The 23648-nt window shown below is 36.1% G+C and overlaps 3 protein-coding genes across 8 annotated transcripts in view; 1 reads left to right on the top strand and 2 right to left on the bottom strand.

The window, feature by feature from the left end:
* The window catches only part of LOC133534670 (uncharacterized), a 107330-nt gene extending 91428 nt beyond the window's left edge, over positions 1 to 15902 (top strand). The window contains exons 2-5 of one of the 2 annotated variants that reach the window (XM_061873884.1): positions 10404 to 10458; positions 10737 to 11010; positions 12218 to 12357; positions 12439 to 15902. In XM_061873884.1, the coding sequence (XP_061729868.1) occupies positions 10788 to 11010; positions 12218 to 12357; positions 12439 to 13965 (1890 nt within the window). In that variant the 5' untranslated portion in view covers positions 10404 to 10458; positions 10737 to 10787 and the 3' untranslated portion in view covers positions 13966 to 15902. The remainder of the gene's footprint in view (positions 1 to 10403; positions 10459 to 10736; positions 11011 to 12217; positions 12358 to 12438) is intronic. The other variant, XM_061873885.1, reaches the window with a different exon arrangement.
* Positions 1660 to 8046, bottom strand: LOC133534672 (uncharacterized). 4 transcript variants are annotated; one of them, XM_061873891.1, is made up of 7 exons: positions 7511 to 8046; positions 6140 to 6280; positions 5034 to 5177; positions 4859 to 4914; positions 3606 to 4720; positions 3284 to 3450; positions 1660 to 1984 (listed from the first exon to the last, which is right to left on the bottom strand). In XM_061873891.1, the coding sequence occupies exons 1-7, from the start codon at positions 7595 to 7597 to the stop codon at positions 1961 to 1963; spliced, it is 1734 nt and encodes a 577-aa protein (XP_061729875.1). In that variant the 5' UTR covers positions 7598 to 8046; the 3' UTR covers positions 1660 to 1960. The 4 variants fall into 4 exon arrangements, with proteins under 4 accessions (XP_061729875.1, XP_061729873.1, XP_061729874.1 ...); XM_061873889.1 differs by having other exon boundaries at positions 3273 to 3450; positions 7511 to 8044; XM_061873890.1 differs by having other exon boundaries at positions 3273 to 3450; positions 7794 to 8043.
* A 2239-nt stretch (positions 15903 to 18141) lies between the features above and the next one.
* LOC133534664 (protein expanded) overlaps positions 18142 to 23648 on the bottom strand; it is a 30046-nt gene continuing 24539 nt past the window's right edge. For both annotated transcript variants that reach the window (XM_061873875.1, XM_061873876.1), the window contains exon 4: positions 18142 to 23577. In XM_061873875.1, the coding sequence (XP_061729859.1) occupies positions 20098 to 23577 (3480 nt within the window). In that variant the 3' untranslated portion in view covers positions 18142 to 20097. The remainder of the gene's footprint in view (positions 23578 to 23648) is intronic.

The raw sequence follows: 23648 nt of genomic DNA on the forward strand, positions 1-23648 counted from the left end.
AATCGTGCGTGCCGCTATTGATGACTGGCCTCGTCGTTTGAGGGCCTGTGTCAAAGCCAGAGGAGGCGATTTTGAATGATATTGTCATATGTAATTCCTGATTTTGTGTTCTTCATTTTAATATATACTTTATTAAACTTTCGTTGGTATATTTTATGTAGATAAAGATTATTGCAGTAACAGAATTTAATAACCAACTAGGTAGAAAACAATGCAATACATAAATTGGATATGATGTGATCCGTTGAATGAAATTGACAATAAATAAAATAAATAAATAATTTTCTATCTCTAGGCATTGTGTGAAACTTCTAGTTGTGTCAAAATATCGGGAAATCAATAATATAAACAAACATGGTAAATATCTCATTTCTTTTTATAATGGTTATAAATAGAAGGCCATGCAATTTTGCAACTCACTGTAATTTAATTAAATGTATCGTAAAAAAATGTTTTAATTCTACTGTAAAATAGTACCTACTTTTTTTAAAGGCTGGGCAGTAAGGGATTGCTTTAATTTTAGAACAAAACAGCGTTTTTTTTTTTTAAAATAGCGGAAAATCTGACTTACAAATTTGGACTTTCTTAGGTTCATTCTACTTAGAATCTTCTCCACCCTAGCATTAAAAAAAGATATCCTAAAATATCCATACCATTACGTCACATTTTAGTATGAAAGAAATTTCAGTGTAAAACTAAAATTTCAATACAAATTTTCGGGTTTTAATAGCACGAGGATTGATTATGCTAGTGATTCTGAGTTGGAAGAACCCAAAAATATCATGATGTGTGAGAATCAGATTTTTAATATTTTTAAGGAAAAACGCTCATATTTCTCATAAAATAATTTATTAATACCTAATAGGTACTTGATAATACTAATAAGAAAAAAAATTTAATGAGTCTCGAACCCTCATCCTCTTGCATGTATTTCCACGTACATACCGCAACGCTATTGAAGCCTACTCACGCTGTGCCAAATTGTCTACTACAAGGATTCCAGTACGACTGTTTGAATGTGTGAGTGATACTTAGAAATAGAGTCAAGAAACATTCTGTCGACATTAAGGGGTAGTTTTTGTACAATGAAGTGTTCAATGTTTGTTTTAATAGTTCAATATTTATTTAAAGAGTGCGCTAAACATAATTTACAGTATAGAAATACCAAGAGTACTCCACAAAAAAATTTAAACTCAAAATTTGCAATTGTGGCGCCATCTAGTGAGGTTTAAGCTGTGGGTAACCTAGTCGAACCACCTTAAACTTCACATTCGTAAACTCATCTTAGAGATGTACCCTAGTGACAATTGCTTCTCATAATTAGTCATAGATGGCGTTAGAATGTATTTGTGTATGTTCTGAACGGAGTAAGAACATTACAAACTTAAAAATACACTACGTTTTAGGTAGCAGAATGATTTATATATGATTTTGTAAGTCTAATACAAAAACACAAAAACTTTTAAGAGACAAGAGTTTGAGCTGAAAAAAAAATCTCAAATATTCATACTATTTTACACCAGTCAGGTAAAAACAAAAACGTCCATGCGCCATAGCGGGCTGTTACAATGTCTATATTATTCGGTTTGGGCAGGCTCTTGTACAATGCGTGGAAAACTCCAGTTAGGGTTCTTATTTTGGTTCGATAATATAAAACAAGAAATTTGACAGCATTTATTTATGTTTCAGTTCCATGATGACCAGATTTCTTACTAGAACACTTCTTCCGCGAGGGTAAAAAGTTCTTATTTGGTTCGATAATATAAAACAAGAAATTTGACAGCATTTATTTATGTTTCAGTTCCATGATGACCAGATTTCTTACTAGAACACTTCTTCCGAGAGGGTAAAAAGTTACTAAGTCTTACTTTTTTGTTTCCTTATATCTTGCGCCATCTGTATAGTCGCAAAAATTTTCACATCATTTCGTATCATTTTTTTTCTGATTTTTTCGTCGTGATTAGGATGGCAATGTTTGTGCTTTCTGAAAAATGAATATGACGTATGGGTATAATCTTATTTAATTACACACATGTATTTAAATATATTAAAATATGTGCTTCAAATCTTGTAACTTAAACTGGAATCTGTTCCTGGTATCTGATTCAGTTGAAATTTGGTATTCTACCATAACCCATAAGTCTGATGACTATGGTCTATGCAATATGTTATAGGATGGAGCTGATTTGATAATGCCGACTGCCCAAAGGAAGGTACCCAAAGGAACTCCTCGATGGGAAAAATATAAACACATCGAGTTTAGGCTCATTAGAAAGGTCTCGAAAATTACTGGATAGTCATGCAAATTGAAGAAGTACAGTCAGCAATAGAAGTGTGTGTCACAAAAAATACAGTAGCTTATGCTACCATTCATTTCGTGGATTGTTGGGGACTGTTGCATCTCTCCCCCTTTACATGGCAAAAGGAAATGATGCGACCACACTACGCAAACCCAAACCCCGAAAAAAAAATGTTATAGGACATTATTACACAAATTGACTAAGTCCCACAGTATGCTCAATACGGCTTATGTTGTGGGTACCTACGTAGACAATGATATATATACTCGGATTATATAAATACTTAAATACACAGAAAAACACACCCATGCATGACTCAGAAACAAATATCCGACCTCCCGGCATTTAAATTTGGAAAAAAGGATTTGAACCCGCGACAATTGGCTTCATACTTCATAGGCAGTGTGCACTCACTACCCACTAGGCCAGACAAGTAAAATTTATTTTCACAAACTACTATGATACTTTCAGTAATTTTAAAAGAACAGGTCAATTCGCTTGCACATGGTGCATGTAGCTGGACCAAGTAAGGAGTGAGCTACTTGCGCGTTTAGCATGCGCTGGTACATGCTGGACCCGCACACTTTTTTATACAATTGTTTAAACGATGCATATAAATATAATCATGTGCAATATACATGCTTTGCGAGCAAACACCTTGTTATTTTATACTTTACATGAACGGCCACGGCCACGGCACGTTTTACCGCGATAAAGTAGGAATAGATTGTATGTAGTCATTTCTAAATAATCATAGATGTGAACGTCCACGATTTCCACGATGTGACTTTGCCGTCCACGTTAAATAAATACGGTCATAAAAGAACGTCTACGTCTGTCTGTCCATCTCTCCATTTGTTACCTGCTTATAGCTAAAGGTATAAATTTTAGTTTAACCGGAAAGGAGAGCAAGTGACAGACTAAATCCAACACAGGCTGTGTCACAGCTATCTATTAAAAAAAAATTGATACCTTGCCACAACCTGTTCGTCATTTGTGTCAATCGCAGCGAGACATTTTTTATCTCTGTATTCTATACACCGCCACCGCCTTTTGCGGCCGTTGTCTCGCTGGTAGTGGCAGTAGTACATAAAACGGTTCAGTATTAACTGCAACGCGCCCCGATTTGATGCCGTGTATAGTACTGAATCTGTAATATCCAAATGAATTAGTAAAGAAGATATAGAAGTTTCTAGGAAATTTGGTGTTACTATCGCCTTCAGTATGTTTACTGCTTATAAAAAAACATTTAAAGGAAATAATTGCCCACTGCTGTTACCTAAAAATTGGTAGTAGGTACTGTACCTGTATCTATAATTTGTTCAGCCATTTCATCATTTTCTTCTTTATTACTTAAATAGCCCATCTCTTCGATATTTCTGCTTGAAGCTGGTGTCTCCAACAAATCTGATTGATTATCCTCATCCATGGGAACATCATCTCTAAAATTTAATAATTGACTGATGTCCATTAAGCTTCTACTGGCACACTTAACACTTTGTGTCTTAGTTTCATGATGATTTGATGTTTTCTCATTGTTGATATTTGCTAAGGCTTGGACATATAACTGTGGCAACTGCCCTTGTCCTGTCAAGTTCACACCTGCATTGCTACATTTGCTTTCATTTGTAGAGCTAAGTATTTCAATTTTAGCAACGGGCTTTTGGCTAAGATTATCATTGCTTGCAGATTCATTCAGAGTTATATTGATTCTTTTACCTGGTACATTTATGTTACTGATATTTTGGACCTCATTACTTTTTTGTGCTTTGTCAATATTTTCAAAGGTTGCTGCAGATTCATCCAATCTCATATTGATGCCAGATGTGTCTATATTTCTGATATTAGGAAAATCATTACTTTTTAACTCTTGGTTAATATCATTGTTGGTTTTCACAGGTTCATCCAAAGTTATATTGATCATCTTGTTATGTGCAGTTATATTTCTGACATTTGGTAATACATTACTTCTAAAATCTTTGTTAGCATCATCATTTGTGACTGCTGATTCATCCACAGTTATATTGATCATTTTGTTGGGTGCAGTTATATTTCTGATATTTTGTAATTTATTACTTTGCGGCTTTTCATTCACATCAGTATCGGTTGCTGTGTCACTAGGCATATTTATATTACTGGAATCTTGAATTGGTATGAGCATTTGATTCATTTCATTATTGGTTGCTGCAAATTCAGCCAAATTTAAACGAATTGTCTCACTAGACACATTTATATTTCCAGTATCTTGAAATACATTACTTTCCTCAAATGAAATTGGTGTACTTTTCATAAAGAACAATGATTTATTTCCTTCATTCTCATTTCTAGTTTCAGGTATAACAATGGAGGGAGCCTTTAATTGAAACTTGGTGTTGTTTTCATTGTTTCTTGTTGCATACATTTCTGCAGCAGAGAATGGCCTGTAATTTTCAAATATTTGACACTTATATTAGGTTTAATGATCTTTGTTCTATTTCTTTCATTTTATTGGATAATATTAAGACATGTTTGGTTTCACAATAAGGCCTTATTATTAATTATCAAGGTTATAAACCTACCTAGCATTGAAGTAAACATGTTTACTATTATTTTCTTGTCTTGGTGCTTCATTGTCCTAAAACATAAGGAGATAATATTTCTCATTATCAACAATAATTATATTTGTAATTAAGTAGGTAAAAAAAAATCTGAAGCCAAATATAATATAAACAATACATAGCTAGTAAAACTTACATCAGGTGGTGCAACATTCTTCAAGCCTGCAATCTGCATATCTCTAGCTATGTGTAGAAATGATTGTACTTTTTCAGCAGGTATTTCGACTTGACCTGTATAAATATACTCCAAAATAAACCCCAATGCTTCATGACTGACACCCTAGAAAAAAAGTTTTAGCCAAAAGCCTTAAAAATTTACAAGTTTAATGAAATTAATAATTGCTTAGACTAAGTCCGAAGCCAGGATGTATTTCTGTAGATACTTGAAGTGCATAATAGGTACATGCCTGTTCTCTTCCATAATTAAATAAAACTTGTCAGTGGCACAGAACCATTTCATTTTATATTTATTTTGCCAAGGACCATAAAAAGTATGGAAGAAATATCCGTATTATCAACTTATGACAAATAAATTAATAAATGGTTGTACTGTTTTTAAATTCAAGATCATGTTTTAAATCACAGATCAATTTACAGTATAGATTCTTACTGTAAGTGTGTAATACTGTGTCTATTAAGTGGGCAGTCAGTTCTTAAGGGGGTCCCTAACGCCAATGATCTTTGATCTGAATCCCTTAGTTTTCTAATGTTTTTAGTAGCTAATCATATTAACAGCAACGGCGGTAAGCAATATAGTATCCCATATTTACTTTAAAGTTCATTATCTTCGAGATATTTGGCATCAAAGTTGAAGAATTTTAGCCCAAAAAACTGGTTTTCTGGCCATAACTTTTTTGTTAAGTAATTATTTTAAAATTAAACTCTCTGACAAATTTTTAGAGACATCAAAGACGAACCCAAATATGTAGATCTCATATATGTAAGATCCTTCATAGCAGTCTAGTAACGAAAATAGTGTTTGTTTAGATAATGTTGATAAAAATCATAAAAAAATAAGTATTAGTTTCTTTCAAAATCCGTTAGACAAAAATGGAGATAAAAGATTAAAGAACCGATAGCCGTTTGTCTTATAATTATATCTGTAGTGCAAATGAAGGAGTAACGACTCAAAACTCGCCAAAAATCGACGAAAACCGCGGGGAGCCCCTTAAGCTGCTGCAGCTGCTCTTAGGTATACTAACTCCACTTAGCAACTGCTACCATAATCATTTAATTACTTACATACAGATACATGACAGGGTGCTGACAGGGCATACTCTGAAGCAATTCTCTGAAGTATGGGCTTGCAAGGGCTACAAGCGTCCGGTGGACTTTTACCCAATGCCCTTCAGCTGCCAAAGTCATATCAACAAACTCATCATTCTGCAAACAGATAGAGACAATAGTTATTTATTTTACAAGGGCAAGGGGGCAAAGTTGTTGTTTAACCCCTCATGCTATTATTGATACCCGAGCAAACAAAAGATTCCAAAATTTAACCACAACTGTAGCAATTGTTTGACATGATGCCAACGGCCACTTTCTATCACCACACCGCTCGCCCTCAGCAGGGTATTCATCCTCATACCCTAGAGCCTAAATGGTCGCGCACAGTGCGGTTTCGGCGGAATTTCCTCCCACTCCGGCTGTGGAATGAGCTCCCTGCCGAGGTTTTCCTGAGGGTATACAGTATGGGGTTCTTCAAAAAAGGAGTGTACATACAAGTTTTTAAAGGGTCGGCAACGCGCATGTAGCACCTCTGGAGTAGCAGGCGTCCATAGACTACCATGACTGCTTACCATCAGGCGGGCCGTATGCTTGTTTGCCACCGAAGTGGTATATAAAAAAAAAACCATGTGGTTCAAGGATTTTTTTTTTTATTTCATTTATTTAATTTCCATTCAATCAACACTAACAGCCACATCATACGTGCTAATATGGCTGAAAACAAAAAAAAGACTTACAAATTTCAATAAGTAAATAAGATTCTTTGTTAACCAGGAATAAATGCCATATACGTCAATGAAGTGGAATCTTGAGCGTTGCGGGGGTTTCAAGGCTAGAGGGTTATACAAACTTTGCCTCCGAGTGAAACATAAAATTTTCACCACACCAATGTGAGGAAAATACTAACTATGAAATAACAAAAAAAAATCAAACCAAATCGAATCCAAGTAGCCAGGTCCACACAGAGCGAGCATGTTTATCCACATGTGGGGCAAAGTAATCAGACGCAAATTTTGAGTTGTTTGCTTATGTTATAACAACTCAAAATTTGCATCTGATGACTTTGCCCCACATGTGGATAAAATGCAACTTTCTCAGTAGTTTTTGAACAATCAAGAGTAGGGTTGCCAACCGTCCCGCAATACGCGGGACGTCCCGTTTCTGGAGCCCAAAAGTATGCGTCCCGTAAAAGGTCCGTGCGGGACGTCGATTGTCCCGTTTTATGTCTAGACTAGATTATAGCAATGAAACGGAGGTTGCACAAGCACGTGACTTTAATTTGAAGTCTTCAGGGATTGAACCGATCTATACTATCCTAACCAATTTTCTTTAATGTTTAAGTCATAAATGTATATGCTAGTGTGCTATAAATGTTTAGAAAGTTACCTTGGTTGAATTTTTCATGCCTTTCAATACGTTGACAGCAAATAGGTATACCATTTCCCAGTTAGGCCGGGTGAAGGAGTCCCGCATTGTATACCCAGGTCCCGCAAATTGATCACAAATTTACCGCAAAACTGTACATTTAGGTTGGCAACCCTAATCAAGAGGGTCTTTACCAGGTGTGGTGAAAATAAATGTCTATACGTTTTATTTAATGTCTATTCCTATTCAATCAAAAACTCGATTAACGTTTAAACTAAGGAATAATAAATAAAGAAGAATAAACCTGTTGCAAGCGGGAAAACCCTTCAAATATATGATTCTTGTATGTACTGCTGCTTAATGAAAGCGCGTATTTATTTATCATTATTGTGTTTTACGATATCTCCCAGTAATTAATAAGTTATATTTATATATGTCAAATGTAATATCTACTAATCTCTGGTTTTTAAGGAACACTCTTTAAAACTTATTGGAATGTTTTTAAATAATAATTATATTTTGAAATTCGCAATACATAATCTAATCTTGGCAAAAATACAAATACCTAATACAATATCAATTTTTTTGTTGCCGATTGACATTTTGTTCTGTTTGACATTGACACTAGTTTTCTTCTTTAGGGGTGGCTCAAAATCAGTAATGTTTTTTAAAGTGCCAATTACATCCACACCTTATCAGGCCTGATATCAGACCCGATTTCGGGCCCAAGAAATAATATTTTTTCGTTTTACCAAATATCAGCACATCGTTTACAATATTTGAAATGTAACAAAATGGCTCATATGCAAAAATATCAAACATTGAACATTTTTGGCAATTAGAGACAAAGTATTTTTTACATTCCAAATATTGATAACGATGTGCTGATATTCCGTGAAATGAAAATGCTTATCAGGCCCGATATCGGGACTAATTTCGAGCCCGAAATCGGGATGTGTGTATGTAATTGGTGCTTGAAGCAGAGAAATGGGTTTAAAAGTCCTACAAGATGGCGATATTGGAACTGTCCGGCGAACGTTTAGTCTTGTATAAGGTATAAAAATAATTATTAGAGTCCGACCAAACTAAGTTGGCAACGATTTTGATAGCCCAGCTTGTGCAAGTGTTAAGTAAACGTCATAATTTCATAGAAGATTGACGTTTAAAATAACCCTTGCACTGTCTGGGCTATCAACTTATCTTGATCTGACTCTACCATGGTCCGATGGACATGCACTATGGAAGGTGGAGACAAGGAAGGTAATCTCCATAGGCAGAACTGTTGCAAAAGTGTCAGCTGTCAGCTATAAATAATAGTGCGAAATCTCTCCGGTAGCGCTAGGGAGACACAAGGATATGACATGAACTTAGACGTTATTGACGGAGTGAAGTGAGCTGTCAGTGATTTAAAATTGAATAACAAAGTTTATAATATTTATTTTAAGGATTTCTCGTTTAGGTGGATTTGAAGTCTTGCCCACCCTCCTAGGGCCTATGTGCTAGCTCCAGTGCAGTAAAACCAGCAGCCCCTTTCTCAGTACCCATCGTACCACTGTTATCTAGCCGCCCGGGCCTGGGCTTACCAAGCCTTGGGGCAAAGTCACCTCACTCTCTCTCTCTCTCTCTCTCTCTCTCTCTCTGCGGCCCTGGACATGCTTATTGCTCTTAACACGCACCCTATTAGGCTACGTTTTTAACACGCTTTTATTAGGTCGACCTGTATGTAACTATGTAATGGAATCTAAGGTAACTAATTTAACTATCTTCCAAGGATCGTAGCGTCATGAAAATTGGCAGCTGTATGTAGTTCTGATGACAATACAATAATATAACTGGTCTGATGATGGAGCCGGAAGATATGAACTGGAACTTCATGATGGAACATCGTATCATAGTTGTGTTTGAATTTGTTAGAAAAGTCTTGTAATGAACTTTGACCACGATTAGGTTTCAAGGTCTGATGATGAAGCCTTTTTGGTTTTTACATGCATTTATAAAAGCGTGATTTTCTAGTGTTTTTTAAACCATTAATTTATTTATTATGTATGTGTCGTCTCCTTTGTCGTAGACAAAGTCGTACCACAATTTTCTCACAGACGGCATTAACATGTTCTACATTACGCTTATAATCGTATACGAAGTTTCGATTGTTATATACAACTCCTAATAAACTCTTCGGTCTCCAGGCACAATATCTGTCTCTATTTACTACTCCCACATGTTTTTATATGTACTTTGTAAGTATTGTTTTGTGACTGTTTTTATATATAAGTTTTATATTCATGTAATAAAAACTTTAACTAACATTCGTGCTTAATTTATTGTTAGATAAGTTTTACTACAAAATATATAATTAAAAAGTTCTATGTAACAAATAAAAGAAAAATATTACAGAATAGTTTTACACAGATCGATGTACTCCCATGGTAGGCTCGGTAAAGCGAACCCGTTGTCGGCACTAGATGATGATATATATATATATATATATATATATAAATAATTATACACAAAGACAGCATCCATAACTCAGGAACTAATTTAGTAAAAGAAAAAACAAATAAATGCTCTTATCAGGATTCGAACCCGGGACCTCCTGCTTCATAGGCGGGGTCACTAACGACAAGGCTACGAGACCGACACAAATTTGTTCTCGATGTATTGTGGCGCCACCTATTTGTCCTATTTAATGTTTTTTGATGGACACTTTTCATACATAGAGATTTCACTCCTTTTCCACCCTCCATATTTTGTATGATTTATGGTGGGTGACACATAACCCGACCAAATTACGTAGGTTGGTTTCGGGAGTTTTTAATTTTGTCGCATTGCCTATGTTACGGACGCATGCGTATAGCACATCTATAGGATCCTATCATCTGTGGTCAGTACAGTACGTCTTAAATGTCATAATGTCATGGCGCGGCACTCGAATTTCACGCACGGTTAAAATATAGTTAGATATAATATTGGTGGGTAAAATTGATTGTTCGAAAAAAAATTTTTCTGCTGACAGTATATATATAGTTTGATTTTATATCTCTATGCGCTTTGCGTGTAATTGCATATCATTGAGCTTGTTACTACCTTGTCTTACCTATTTGGATCGAAGCCAAAAACAAAGTGCTGATCTCTGTAAAATTTAGTGCATTCGCGTGACTAATATTTGAAGCTAAATAAAATTAAGATTACAATTACTCTGTATAACTGAATATTGCGTACTAAGACACAAATTACGGTTCGGTTACAGTTCAATTGGTCTTGTATCTGATTGATTTGACCTTGCGAACAGTCATCAGAAATGGATGAATTGCCGGAGAGCAGTACAAGCGGTGGTAATAGCGGTGGTCAGCTGGAGGCCTTGGATTATTTGCGTGGCGTGGAGTCGTCGACGTGCCTGCTACTGACGCCGAGTCCTACGCCCCTAGATTTTAAGCATCCCCTGTCCGAGGAAATGAGTGAAGGGCCTTTTATAACGCTCAATGATGAACCTATTGTTAACCTACAGAACCTGGCCAACTGTGGTAAGTTTTTGTTTATCATGATTTGTTTCTAACGTTTACAGTTGTTTTGTTGGAACATTCAGCATCAATTCAATCAATTTGTTCACTTTGGCTGTCACTATATTTGACGCTGACTGTATCTACATAAGTATGATTTACATAGTTGTAAGGTACTTTTATATGTATTATTGTTTATCCTGGGACATAACTGGTGATCAGAATAGGTAGAGTATGAATGCCTTAACTTGGTAGAACAGCCATATATAAAGTGGAGACTGCCTTCTGATAATATTTTTTTCCGGGACTTAAGTCCCAGAAATGTACTAATAAATAACATTGTTATAAATATGGTAAAAAGTTATGCATTCCTTGTTTTTGTCCAATACAATTAATAGGCCTAAAATACAACCAATATTTTTATAACTTTTATATATACTGCTCAAAAGGAAATAGGGGCCACTAAGTGTATTGAACGTGAAGTGAAAAGCAGAATGTGAAAACAGGGTCTTTAGTGCCTTGTTTACAAAAAAAATTGGGTGTTTTATTTTACGCCTATTGAATTGATTGTATCTGACAATAACGAGTAATGCATTATTTACCATATTTATATCAATATTACTTAGTATGTTTGTTAAAAAAATTAAAAATGTTATTGCAAGGCATGAATGAATTTGTGAATTTCTTCTACCTAGTTTAAGTATTTGTACTCCGCTTTTCCCGTTCACTGGACATAACACATAGTGGTTAATGTGTAACTCCTGTGACTTTAGCTTTTAAGCCAGAGCGCATAGAATATTACTAAACCAGACTTACATTTTAATTTTGTCACTATCTAGCAGTCAGTTTGTATGAACAACTATGTGAAGGAAAGCAGTAAACTAAAAAAACAAAGATATTTCAAAAATTCTAGCCTAAACCCACTCAGGGCAGCAAGAGTGCTGCAACAAATTGTGAATAAGAAAGTGCTTTTGCCCAGCGCTTGGAGATACAGATACACAGATGAAATATAATTTTATCTTATATATTCTTCTTCTTCACCGAGTATGCACCCACTGTGGGGCATATGCATCTCTAATTTTCCTCCAAGCAGCCCAATTTGTTTCTTCTCTCCTCCAGATCTTATATATTGTTAAGCTTTAACCCATCCAGTGCATATTTAATGAATATAAATGCAGATCTTGTAAATTCTGATAGGTGAGATTTCACTTTGACTTCATATATATTTCAGATGCTTCGGGGGGTGACTCATGCTCCTCAGGAGACTCAAACTCTGTAGTTCAAGACCCAGTCAGCGCACAGCTAATCAACAACATCAGCATGATGGATTATCAGACCCTAAGTAAAAATGCAGACCTAGTTACTGGCGAGGTATGACCATTTTTTAAATATGTTTACACTATTTAATAACTTATTTGTGACCACTTAGTACCACAATAATTAATAAATTAGTGCTTATCTTTTCAGGTTGAGGATTGCAAAAATGATGGAAGCCTCAACTTTGGTAACAGGAAACTGCCAAATTTTGTGAACTGGAATTGGTGCATTATTCGTAAAGTAATGCTTTGGGTGGTCCTGTCAGGCCTTGTGGCTTGCTTGGGTGCAATTATTGGTATGGTGGTCTCCATCCCCAAGGTTTGTGACCCGGATCTTCCATGGTACCAAGGAAAGGTGTTTTACGAAGTTTTCCCTGCTAGCTTTAAAGATTCAAACAATGATGACAGAGGTGATTTGAAAGGAATTATTATGAAACTGGATTACATACAAAATCTTAATATATCTGCTATAAGATTAAATTACATATACCAAGCTAATGGTTATCCCGAGCACTATTACAATGTAACATCTCTAAAAAATATTGACAGTAGCATTGGAGACTTGACAGATTTTGAACACCTAGTAACAGAAGTACATAACAGGAATATGTCAATCATTCTCGATATACCTGTGTGGTCACTGGCTTACCCCCATTCTTCTTTAAGTCACAATGCTACTCAATTAAGATACTCAGATCCCACATCTGATGCTATTGACTTTTGGTCAAGAAAATATAATGTTGATGGATTTTATTTGAAAAACTTAGAAAGATATGTCAGTGACGTTGACTTAGGTCAAACACTTAAATTGTGGAAGCAAATTATTGGTTATGACAAGATACTGATTGCCAGTGAAGAGGCTTATAATAAAGCTAAAGGTAATAATTTAAATGTCTTGTTATCTAGAATCGATCTAATTGATGTGCACTTACACCTCGGACGAGGTATCAATGAGTTGAAAGATAAAATTAAAAGTGTTATAAATGGGCTCCTGTGGACTAAACCACACTATCCTTGGGTACATTGGAACGTAGGTAATATAAATAGTCCAAGAATAGCCACTGAAAACGATAAAAATGCTTTAGCACTCACGGTACTCGAATTAATCTTGCCTGGCACAGTAAACATTTTTTACGGAGATGAAATTGGTCTTGGGGATATGCCACATCATGAAGCGGAACAGGATTACCATGAGTACGAAAATGTGCGTAATTTGGTGCAGATGAAATTCTCGAATAACGGAAATGAAGATAAAAATATTATGCAAAAACACGTGCAATGGAACCCTGAGTCGGGTTTACAACCAAAATACGATTTCTTACATATAATAAACCAATTAGTTAAATTGAGGTTAAGGACGCCGACAATTTATTTAAGGTCCTTTTTCAAAGATGGCAATGTACTGAAGAACATGGAAATTCGCAATGTAACCGATGAAGCTGAGCAAAATCTTTTCATAATAGAAAGATGGTATCCACGGAGGAATACATGCGTTTTTGTTGCTAATCTTGGCAACAGCTCAATTACCACTGACTTGACCACGATGTACTACGGGGGCACCGTCATATCCGGCACCAACAACTCCTTGATAGGACAAATTATGTACTTTGACCGGGTAACGTTTCTACCAAATTCTGCCATTGTGTTAAAGCTCGAAAAGTAAATTATTTGTAGGTACCTAGATTCTTAACGGATTCTAGGCAGGCAGCAGTAACACCCACACACTATAAGTATTATGATTGTGATTGATATTTTTATCTGGTACTTAATTATGTACTTTAAAACAAAACTATTTGGCATGTAGTTAAATTCCATGAATTAGATTTCCAAATAACTTCCATACCTATTCAACTCTTTTCGTGTAGGTGCCTATGTAATATTACTATGTATGTTCGGGCAGTTATTTTTTAACCCATTCAGGGCCAGCGACTCAGCATATGAGTTATGCTCAAACAGTTCCGCAGGGCCAGTGACTCACATGCGAGTCATGAATAAATTCTGATTTAAACATAAACGAAACGTAATTTGACGTAATAAAGTATGTATCCACTAAGTTAACAACCATTTCTATGAGGTATATTACGATAAAAAAATATAAATGCGTTAATATAATGAATTTAGAGCCTAGAATATTCAATTTTGGTTTACTATTAGTACAATGTACTAAATATATTGAAATTCTAGATACATACGCGTTGCAAGGAAACAGAAAATTCCATATTTCAAACATACCAAAAATATGTATATTTTAGAGGTTATTGGTTCAGGGTATGGGTCATCGTGGCTACTTGTAAAAACTAGAAATGTTTCCGTAGCAAGCTAAAATAAACTTTATTGGCTGGTTTTAAAGCTTATATCGTGTTGAAGCTGTTTGATATTGTACCATTTTACAACCGATTACTGTTTGGATGATGGCTTGCAACTTTTAGCAACCCGTAGTATAATAATATTTTGTTGTGTGAGGGGTAAGGCAACGAGGTTTTTGTCCCACTGTACTTTTATGTCATAATATTTGGTGATCGTTGTATTATATCTTAGGCAGTTATCTACTAACAATGATGTTAATATTCATTCATTTTTTATTCGTTTCAGTGATAACAAGGCAGTTGAAACAGTCACCACTAACTAATATTGTATTATCATAATAGTGCGTGACAAATATTTACAAGTTAAAAAAATATATTTTGGTTTGTGTGAGGGGTAAGGCAAGGGAAATGGGTCAAATGGAACTTCCGAGATTTGACCCATAAAACAACAACAAACACAGCAAGTTAACTATGTAAAAAATAATAAATGTTCATTCCTACATCTTTTTTTGATAGGCACAGAAAAAAGTTGGTTCGTAAAAATGTTGCATGTTGTTCAACTGGCCGGCTTCATAAGCGGCGGTTTATTTACCGTGCGCGCCAGGCCAGAGACCCATAAGCTGAGTCATACGTTTTAGCTAAAAACGGTTTGTATGGTGGCCTGGCGTATTGTGTACGCTCGACGGGTCTTGGCCATGAATGGGTTAATTCTTTTCTTATTCGTTTAAATATGTTGCAGTAAAAAAATAATTATACTAGATATAACCAATACCTATTTTTGGTAAATTAACTTTATTTGAAATAACGATCTGCGATGTAATAGATCTGCTGAAGCGCGATTTTATGGGGTAAAATGATTTTACCACTGATCTGTGTTTTGTAGTTTAGGTACGTACGGTATGTTTGTTGGTTGTCTGATTAAAGTATTTAATTATTAGTATTATTGAAATAAATTATTCCTAAGCGTAAAGCAATTTAATGTACCTACTTCCGTTTACGGGTTGCTCTCGGTACCTACTGGTTTTTTGTAGGTACAATATCAGTACCAGAACGGGGAATTCCCGGTTCGCGCCATATAAATTCAAAGCCAGGAGCATTCCTTACTTCCGTTATTATTTGTGGCTCAAAAAATATTTTTATTTTAAATATTTTTAAAGGATTATTAAGAAATAAGACATAATTTTACACATTGTATTTTATTTACATTTGTACACATGGTTGTATGTACTCATTACACTTGATTATATATACATGTAAAGATTGTCTAAACAAAATAAATAGCTGGATATTATTATGTAAGTATTATTATTCTCTACGACTTATCTATACAATGACTTCAAACAGATACCAAATAATTATATATCATCTGCGAATTCTTACAACTGCGAGTATTTATTATTACGAATAGGTAAAGTGAAAGTGAGTGAAGAAAACACATTTTATCAGACAAGGACGTGCGTTGTTTAGAAACAAAATAAATATCAAATTAATGGTTGGCTGGTGGTTAGATTTTTTTTAATGTTATGCAAGCAATAATACTATATAAATAGGTATTCATATGAAAAGCTTTCACAGCAGCAACTGTACAAATACGTGTTTTTAAAATTAAAAACAGGTTTTATACTTACTACTTACCTATTTGATATTTCTTACTTTGCATATGTAGTTAAGGGAAAATAATTCAATATATGTGTCGAAGTCTAGTCAAAGGTCCCACTTTGTCGCTAACCATAAGTATGTACCATATCTTAATACGAATAATTTGTCAAAGCGTCCTTATGGCAAGCGACAAAGTGGGATGTTTTGCTTGGAATCGACACATATATTTAACGTTTTGCGTGTTTTAATGCGAAATAGTTGTGAGTCAGAATGGCGGGGGTTTACCTGAATAAAAATAAATGCAAAGCATACCATTCTTTTGTACCTAATTTGTACTATTTAGTCCCTCCGTTAAAAAAATGGTAATTGTAATAGCAAGCAAAATATAAATGAGTAAAACTTGGCAACCACAAATAAAATGGCTCATATTATAATTGAATATGAAGGTACAAAAAATATTTGGCTTTTATAGAATTTATCAATAACCACGGGAATATAGTGTAATAAAGTACACCCGCCATTCTGACTGTCAGGATGGCGGGTGTACTGTTTTTTTGGTGATAACTTTAAGTACCGTGAGGTACATTTTTTTAAAGGAGGTACTACAGTCAGCGTCAAATACTTCGTAGCAGTCAAAGTAGCCAAATAGTTCGGTACACCATATATTTAGTATGGTTTACCGAACTATTTGGCCACTTTGACTGCTACGAAGTATTTGACGCTGACTGTACAAATTAGGTACAAAAATATGGTATGCTTTTAATTTATTTTTATTTAGGTATAAATAAATAAATAAAAATAAAATAAGCCTTTATTGCTGTTCTACAGTGATAACAATATTAGGTTTTTCTTTTCCGACGACTGAGTTTTGTAACAACAGCTTGTCTTTCGACAAAGGCCTCCTCTAAAGAGTTCCATTTCTCCCTATCTCTTGCGAGTCTCGTCCATCCTGGGCCGGCCACTTTCCTGAGGTCATCTTCCCAGCGTTTCCATTGGCCACCCTGGTTCCTTTCACAACCTATTGGGCACCATTCTGTTATCTTCCTAGTCCATTTATCAGTTTTTTCTCTTATCATGTGTCCTGCCCACTTCCATTTTAGTGTTTTACATACTTTGTTCGCATCTTTGAATTTGGTGATACCTTTAATTTTGTTTAATTTTATTTTATCTATTCTTTTTACTCCAATTACACTTCTCTCTATTCCATTTTGGCATACTTTAATTTTGTTGGTTAATTTTTCAGTTAGTGACCATGTTTGGCAACCGTATGTTAAACACGGAAGGATGCATGTGTTAAAGACTTTCCTTTTTTCCTTTATTGGCATGTCTTGGTTTTTCATTACTTCACTAAGTGACCAAAATCTTTTCCAAGTGTTGGCAATTCTTCTATCAATTTCTTTAGCCATAGTATCACTGGTCGCTATTAGCTGACCCAAGTATACATACTCGTCAACATAGTCTATTTTTTCCTTATTTACCATGATGGTGTGACTATGTGAACCGTTAGTCATAATTTTGGTTTTGTTTGTGTTCATTGAAAGGCCAGCTACTATGCTTTGGTCTGATAGTTGTTGTAGCATTTGTTCTAGATTTTCTGGACATTCTGAGAATAGAATCAAATCGTCTGCAAAACGCAAATGATTCAGATTTTCGCCATTTATGTTGAGTCCATTATTATTCCATTCCAGATTTCTGAATATCATCTCTAAGGCCGCCGAGAACAACTTAGGAGAAATTGGATCACCTTGTCGGACTCCTCTTTCTATAGAGAACTCTTTTCCCGTTGCTTCTAGTCTGATTTGGGCAGTGCTTTTGGAGTATATGTTTTTAAATAAGCGTATGTATTTTTCTTGGATTCCTTGAGTACGCAATGCTTCCCAGATGTAATCATGTTCTAAAGAATCGAAGGCTTTGTTGTAATCGACAAATCCTAGATAGTAGGTTTTATTGTATTCCCTGTACTTTTGTAGAACTTGTTTTAAAACATGGATGTGGTCGACGGTTGAATATTTGCTACGGAACCCCGCTTGTTCTTTCGGTTGATTTTCGTCGAGTGTCGATGTGATTCTGGAAAGTATTACTTTTGAAAAGACCTTGTATATATTCGATAACAAACTGATCGGTCGATAGTTGCCAATTTCTCCTTTATCTCCTTTTTTGTGTAACAGAATTATAGTTGATTTGGTCCAATCTGTAGGAATATTTTCGGTTTCTACAATTTCGTTAAATATATCCGTCAGTGCAGGGGTAATAGCCGGTATAGTAGCTTTTAGTAGTTCATTTGTTATTTGGTCTGTTCCAGGGGTCTTGTCTCTTCTTTGTGTATTGATTGCTCTTATGATTTCCTCCTTCAATATTTTTGGTATGGGCTCGGGGTCTGTTATGTCACTTCCAATTGTCGTTATTTTTGAGTGGTTACTTTGGTATAGGTCTCTATAGTAATCAGTAGCTATTTTAAGCATTTCTTCTCTATTGCTTGTATAGGTTCCGTGATTTGTTTTTGCTTTTAGCATCCAATCCTTTTTACAGTTCAATTCTTTCATAGCCTTTTTTGTTCCCCCGGTTTTTTCAATATGTTTTTTTAATGTATCTTGTCTTTTTAGTTTTTTGTCTTTTCTTATGTGTTCATTAATTTTTTTGCTAATGTCTGCTATTTTGAGGCGGTCAGCTTTACTTTCCTTGCTTTGTAGTAGTTTTTTTCTCTCTTGTAGCAGCTGTTGTGTCTCCGTGGAAACTACGCTTTTACTTATTGAATTTACTTTTTTAGTTTCTGATTGTAAAATATTTATAAATTTGTCATATTTTGCCTGGGTTGCTATGTTGTCTTGCTTATCTTTTCCTATTGACTCTTGTAAATATCTTATGAGTTGGTCCTTATTGTGAGTGCAAGTAAGCGAAGAAGTATCCTTGTGCTTCATCCTGTTCCTCTTTATATTTATGCCGCTTAGTTTAGCGCGAACCATTTTGTGGTCCGAATTAAAGTTTAAATGGTGTATGATTGACACATCCTGGAACATTTTGGCGTTATTAGTCATGATGAAGTCTATTTCGTTCTTGTATAAGCTGTTTATTTAGGTATAGTCAGCGTCAAATACTTCGTAGCAGTCAAAGTAGCCAAATAGTTCGGTACACCATATATTTAGTATGGTGTACCGAACTATTTGGCCACTTTGACTGCTACGAAGTATTTGACGCTGACTGTACACCCGCCATTCTGACTCTCACAAATAGTTTTAATCTTAAAAATTTACATTTAATAAACTGTATCATTTTCGCTCAACTACATTTAGGTACGTGGTAAAACAGCCAGACAGCAATAGGGAAACAATTGTTTATAGACTATCTCGTTCATTAAATGTACTAACACATTACCGATAAGCCTGATTGCTTGTTTATGGCACAAATTTAATGAGTTTTCTTTTATTTTTAACTTGAATGTTGCATATTAACGCATTCATTGCCACCCACAGCCAAACAAAGACATCCGAGCCAGGCCATAAAAATGTAATTGTATAAAACTGCAGTACAAACAACGATCTCGACTCTGATAGTCGCCCGGCCTGGGAACAAAATCATAAAATATCCGATACTTAGTCGGGTTTTCGGCACTCAATGTGTTAACATGTAGGTATCTTATGTGCACTATTACTCTATTTACCGACATTCTTGAAAATTCGAATGTTCCTGTTAGCAACAGAAATATATAACTATAATAAGTAATATAACACCTATTTTAAGGAATGTGAAAAATTGTGATATCACTTATAGGTCTATAAGGACTTTTTACTCAGTCTTATTGCGTAAAGTCGGTGGAGAAAGCTCATATCATAGCACTGGAAGTATTCACAAATAGTAAAGGCTAAATTACGATGTCAAGTCGGTACAGGGTGTCATGAGCTGGGTTGGATTTTCTTTACTTTTACACTTGGATGCATTACGTAAGTATTAGACAACGCTCTAGGGGTGTGAGTGTCTGAACTGGGTAATGCGGGAAGTTTGTCTGTCGGCTTTCTTATCAAAATTTTCTTTTGTGACCCTGTCATTGACATTCTTGCGTTACCTTCCTGTTTGTGGTTATTCTTAAGTTCTAGATTATCGGTGGTGTTTAGGACAGACTTCGTACACTTTCGTTCACTTTCACTAACTGTTTGTTTATGCAACTTAGGAACACCAAATGCTTTTGTTTGCTTTAATAACGACCGGTCATTACATAATGCCGCGATCAGTGGCAGGTCTAAATTTTTACTTTTTTCACGAAGAGTTTTTATGTCTAGATCACCATTAGCGTCTCTTACTTTACTAAGTTCACTCATCACATTTGCGCCGCTGTTAGAAATGTTGACTTCCCTAAGCGGCGCCGAGAGCTTCTTTTTATGTTCATAGGGCGGCGGAGGCGGCGGTGGCATACGCCTCGAGCGAATGGGCGGCGGATCCCTCGGGTTTAACAGGTTGTCGTCCGACTTGGTTCGCGGGAAGTTGGATACCTCTGGTGTTCGGATTGGTATCTGTGGACGTTCCAGGTTAACTGAGTAATTACTGAGTGATGTTTTGGATGTTAAAGAATACCAACTTGAACGGTTTCCAGGCAATTGAATATAAGAGTCTGATAGATTCTGTATGGATCCGTACATTGATGACGTCGACATGTTCGTCGATAAAAACGGCGTACTTCTATATTGTAGACCGCTCTTATGCATATTTGAAACACGAGGTTCAGAAAATTTGTGATCGAGGTAGTTTTGTTGTGATATCGTTGGGTCTTGTAAAGGATAGTAAACGTAGTCCACGTCGCTATAAAGCTGTTGATGAAACATAGGATTATGTGGTGGAGGCGGAGGAGGCAGGCGGGCTATAGGCGGTGGCGGAGGCAGTCGGGTGCGGCGGGGAGGGGGCGGCGGCGGCAGTTTCATCATTGCCACCAGAACATTAGCGTCTACTACATGAGAGGGCATTTCTCTTGATGGGGATAGACTGCTAATCCCTTGAGCTAACTTGGACCGCCCGGCTCTACGGCTAGAAGCTTGATGCCGTTTTGATTTCTGAAATCTGTGTTCCATCACCATAGGACTAGCGAAGGTTCTTTCGCTTGGTGTATTTACATCACCTGCTTCCGCTTTTAGTATCGTTATCATAGGCTTAGATGTTACGACTCTAGCGGCTACTTCTTCTTTTTCTGCTGAATTTTTAAAAGACCCATGACTAATAGAACCGGGGTAAGAAGGAGGAGCTTTTGTGTTTATAGATGTGTGCGCAGGAACAGTTTTGTGATTATAGTCGTATGGTGGTGGTGGAGGTTTCTCAGCTATGGATGACATCACTTGATCCCGATCTATGTCTAATATATTCGGGAGAGATAAATTAAAAACTTTTCTGCTATCAGTTCTAGTTGGCGGAGTTGGTGGTCGATCGAAAAATGAACCGTTTGGATAGTTATCATCGGATGGAGCAGTATCTTCGTGTCCTTGGATGTAACTGTCACCAGAAAACGGCAGAGGTAACCTTACATAATCTGATACCGAGTCTAACGTATCACTGACGGATTGACTTTTAGGATATACGCCACGTCCAACTATTAAGTCACTTAATTCACTAGCACTAAGTAAATTATGTTTCTGGTCTGTAGGGTCGCTGCCGTCGCCATGAAAAGATACGGCACTGACATTAGAGTTAGATCGTTCCCTATATAAAATATTTTCTTTGTCATCATGCTTTTGATTTGTAAACTTTGTGTCGCCATCGACACAATCAACATCTAATAGAGAAGCCTGTAATCTAATAAGTGGTCCTGTAGAGCGACTAGGTTCCGCTTTGTTTTTTAATATTGACGAAACACTGTCAAAGGCAGCAAGATCGTTTTCTTCTGATGGTTTGTAGCTGTCATAATGAGAACTTTCATACTCGGTTCTACTACCTTCTGAATGAATTCCAATTTTTGATCGTGCAGTTAGCTCTGAACTACCCATTGTGTAAACTCCACTCGTTTCGCTCGAGGCCGCTATTGTCATAGGCTGACCCAAGCCATCATACAGCGCTGACTCGGTATCTTGAGAATATTCCACATCTATTCCAACTGTGCTGTTATCACTCATCATTGAATTTTGTGCTGTATGGCTGAAGCCTAGTTCTAAACTGCTTGCATTAGATGCTCTACTCAATGTACTTAGGGCAGCTCGCGCCATAACTACCGTACTGCAAGATGAAGAACACTGCGATCCCGTGCATTTAGATTTGTTGACAGGGCTATCGGTTTTTGACTCACTTATGCTGTGATCGGGTAGCGACACAGTCTCGCCTAGATTATTTAACACAATTTCTGAAGTAGTATCCAATTTAGATGATTCATTCTCATCCATACTTTTAGATTGATTTAACTTCGATTTACGTAGCTGTAATGACGTTGTTTTGTGTAATAAATGGCTGTTCTTTGAGTCGTTTTGTAGAAAATATGAGTTTGAACTATCTAATAAATGGGCAAATGCCAAACTCTCTGTTGATGGAGCAGGAGGCGAATCGATCATTATCTCTAATTCGTCTTCAGATTGCACTCTGTCACTGACAATTCCTGATGTAGTATTTGAACTTGTTGTTGATATTACTGATATTCTTTGTTCGCTTTTGTTATGCTGATTGTGATGAAGATTCAACGATTTTGAATAGCCGTAACAAACTTTTCGTTCCTCTTCTTCTCTTTTAAGAATTTCGTTAAATTTGGGCGCAATTTTCATAGAAAACTGATGAGACTCTTTGCACAATGCGAATAAATATTTGCATTTTTCGTCACTAGACGAATATAAGGTTATTTTACCTTCTTCGGTTTTTATTTCAAACTTTTTTCTATCAAAGCTTAGTTTTCCAATAGAACTCCATATGAAGTTATAGACTGATCCATTATCGGGCAAAATTTGTATGCCTTTAGCTGTCACCAAGAGCCAAACAGTTCCCGGCTCGGGTTCTGATTTAGTTTGCTTCATTCTGTATCTGTGCGAGTTTATGGTGTCGGGGAGCAAGCAGACTTCTCGAATGAATCTAATCTTAGCGTCATTCTTTGAAAGTCCACGGTGTTCGCGGTGGCACGCACGCATGGCTGCGGCGACCCAGTCACCTGTCAGGGATGGTGTTGCATAATCCTCAACTTTGAAGTAGTCTCGGTCCTCGTAGGTGTCCGCGTCACCATATTCTGCTTGCAAAGCCAAACCGGTGAGTAACAAAAGTACTTCCGTGGGCAATCCTTCTCTAGTTCGGACGTTATGCCGCAACTGTAAGAAGTACAAATGTAATCCGACCTCGTCTTGCAGCAGAAGTGGACTCTCGATGTGGAATTGAATGACAAGATGTAATTCCAGCAGTGGCTTCCCATTTGCGTCCAAACCCTGAAATCGAAAATACTATTTGGATTATTTTGATCCATATAGAAAAATGTAGATAGATTTTATATATCACA

This window comes from Cydia pomonella, chromosome 2 (genome assembly GCF_033807575.1).
Source record: "Cydia pomonella isolate Wapato2018A chromosome 2, ilCydPomo1, whole genome shotgun sequence".
Lineage (NCBI taxonomy): Eukaryota > Metazoa > Arthropoda > Insecta > Lepidoptera > Tortricidae > Cydia > Cydia pomonella.

Excerpts from the sequence above, each read along its gene's own strand:
- LOC133534672 (XM_061873889.1), bottom strand. The coding sequence starts at position 7,597 with ATGCGGGACTCCTTCACCCGGCCTAACTGGGAAATGGTATACCTATTT. Across the intron at positions 6,281-7,510 it reads GCATGAAAAATTCAACCAAG|AATGATGAGTTTGTTGATAT; the intron begins GTAACTTTCTAA and ends ATCTGTTTGCAG. Across the intron at positions 4,915-5,033 it reads AGAATGTTGCACCACCTGAT|GACAATGAAGCACCAAGACA; the intron begins GTAAGTTTTACT and ends CTTATGTTTTAG.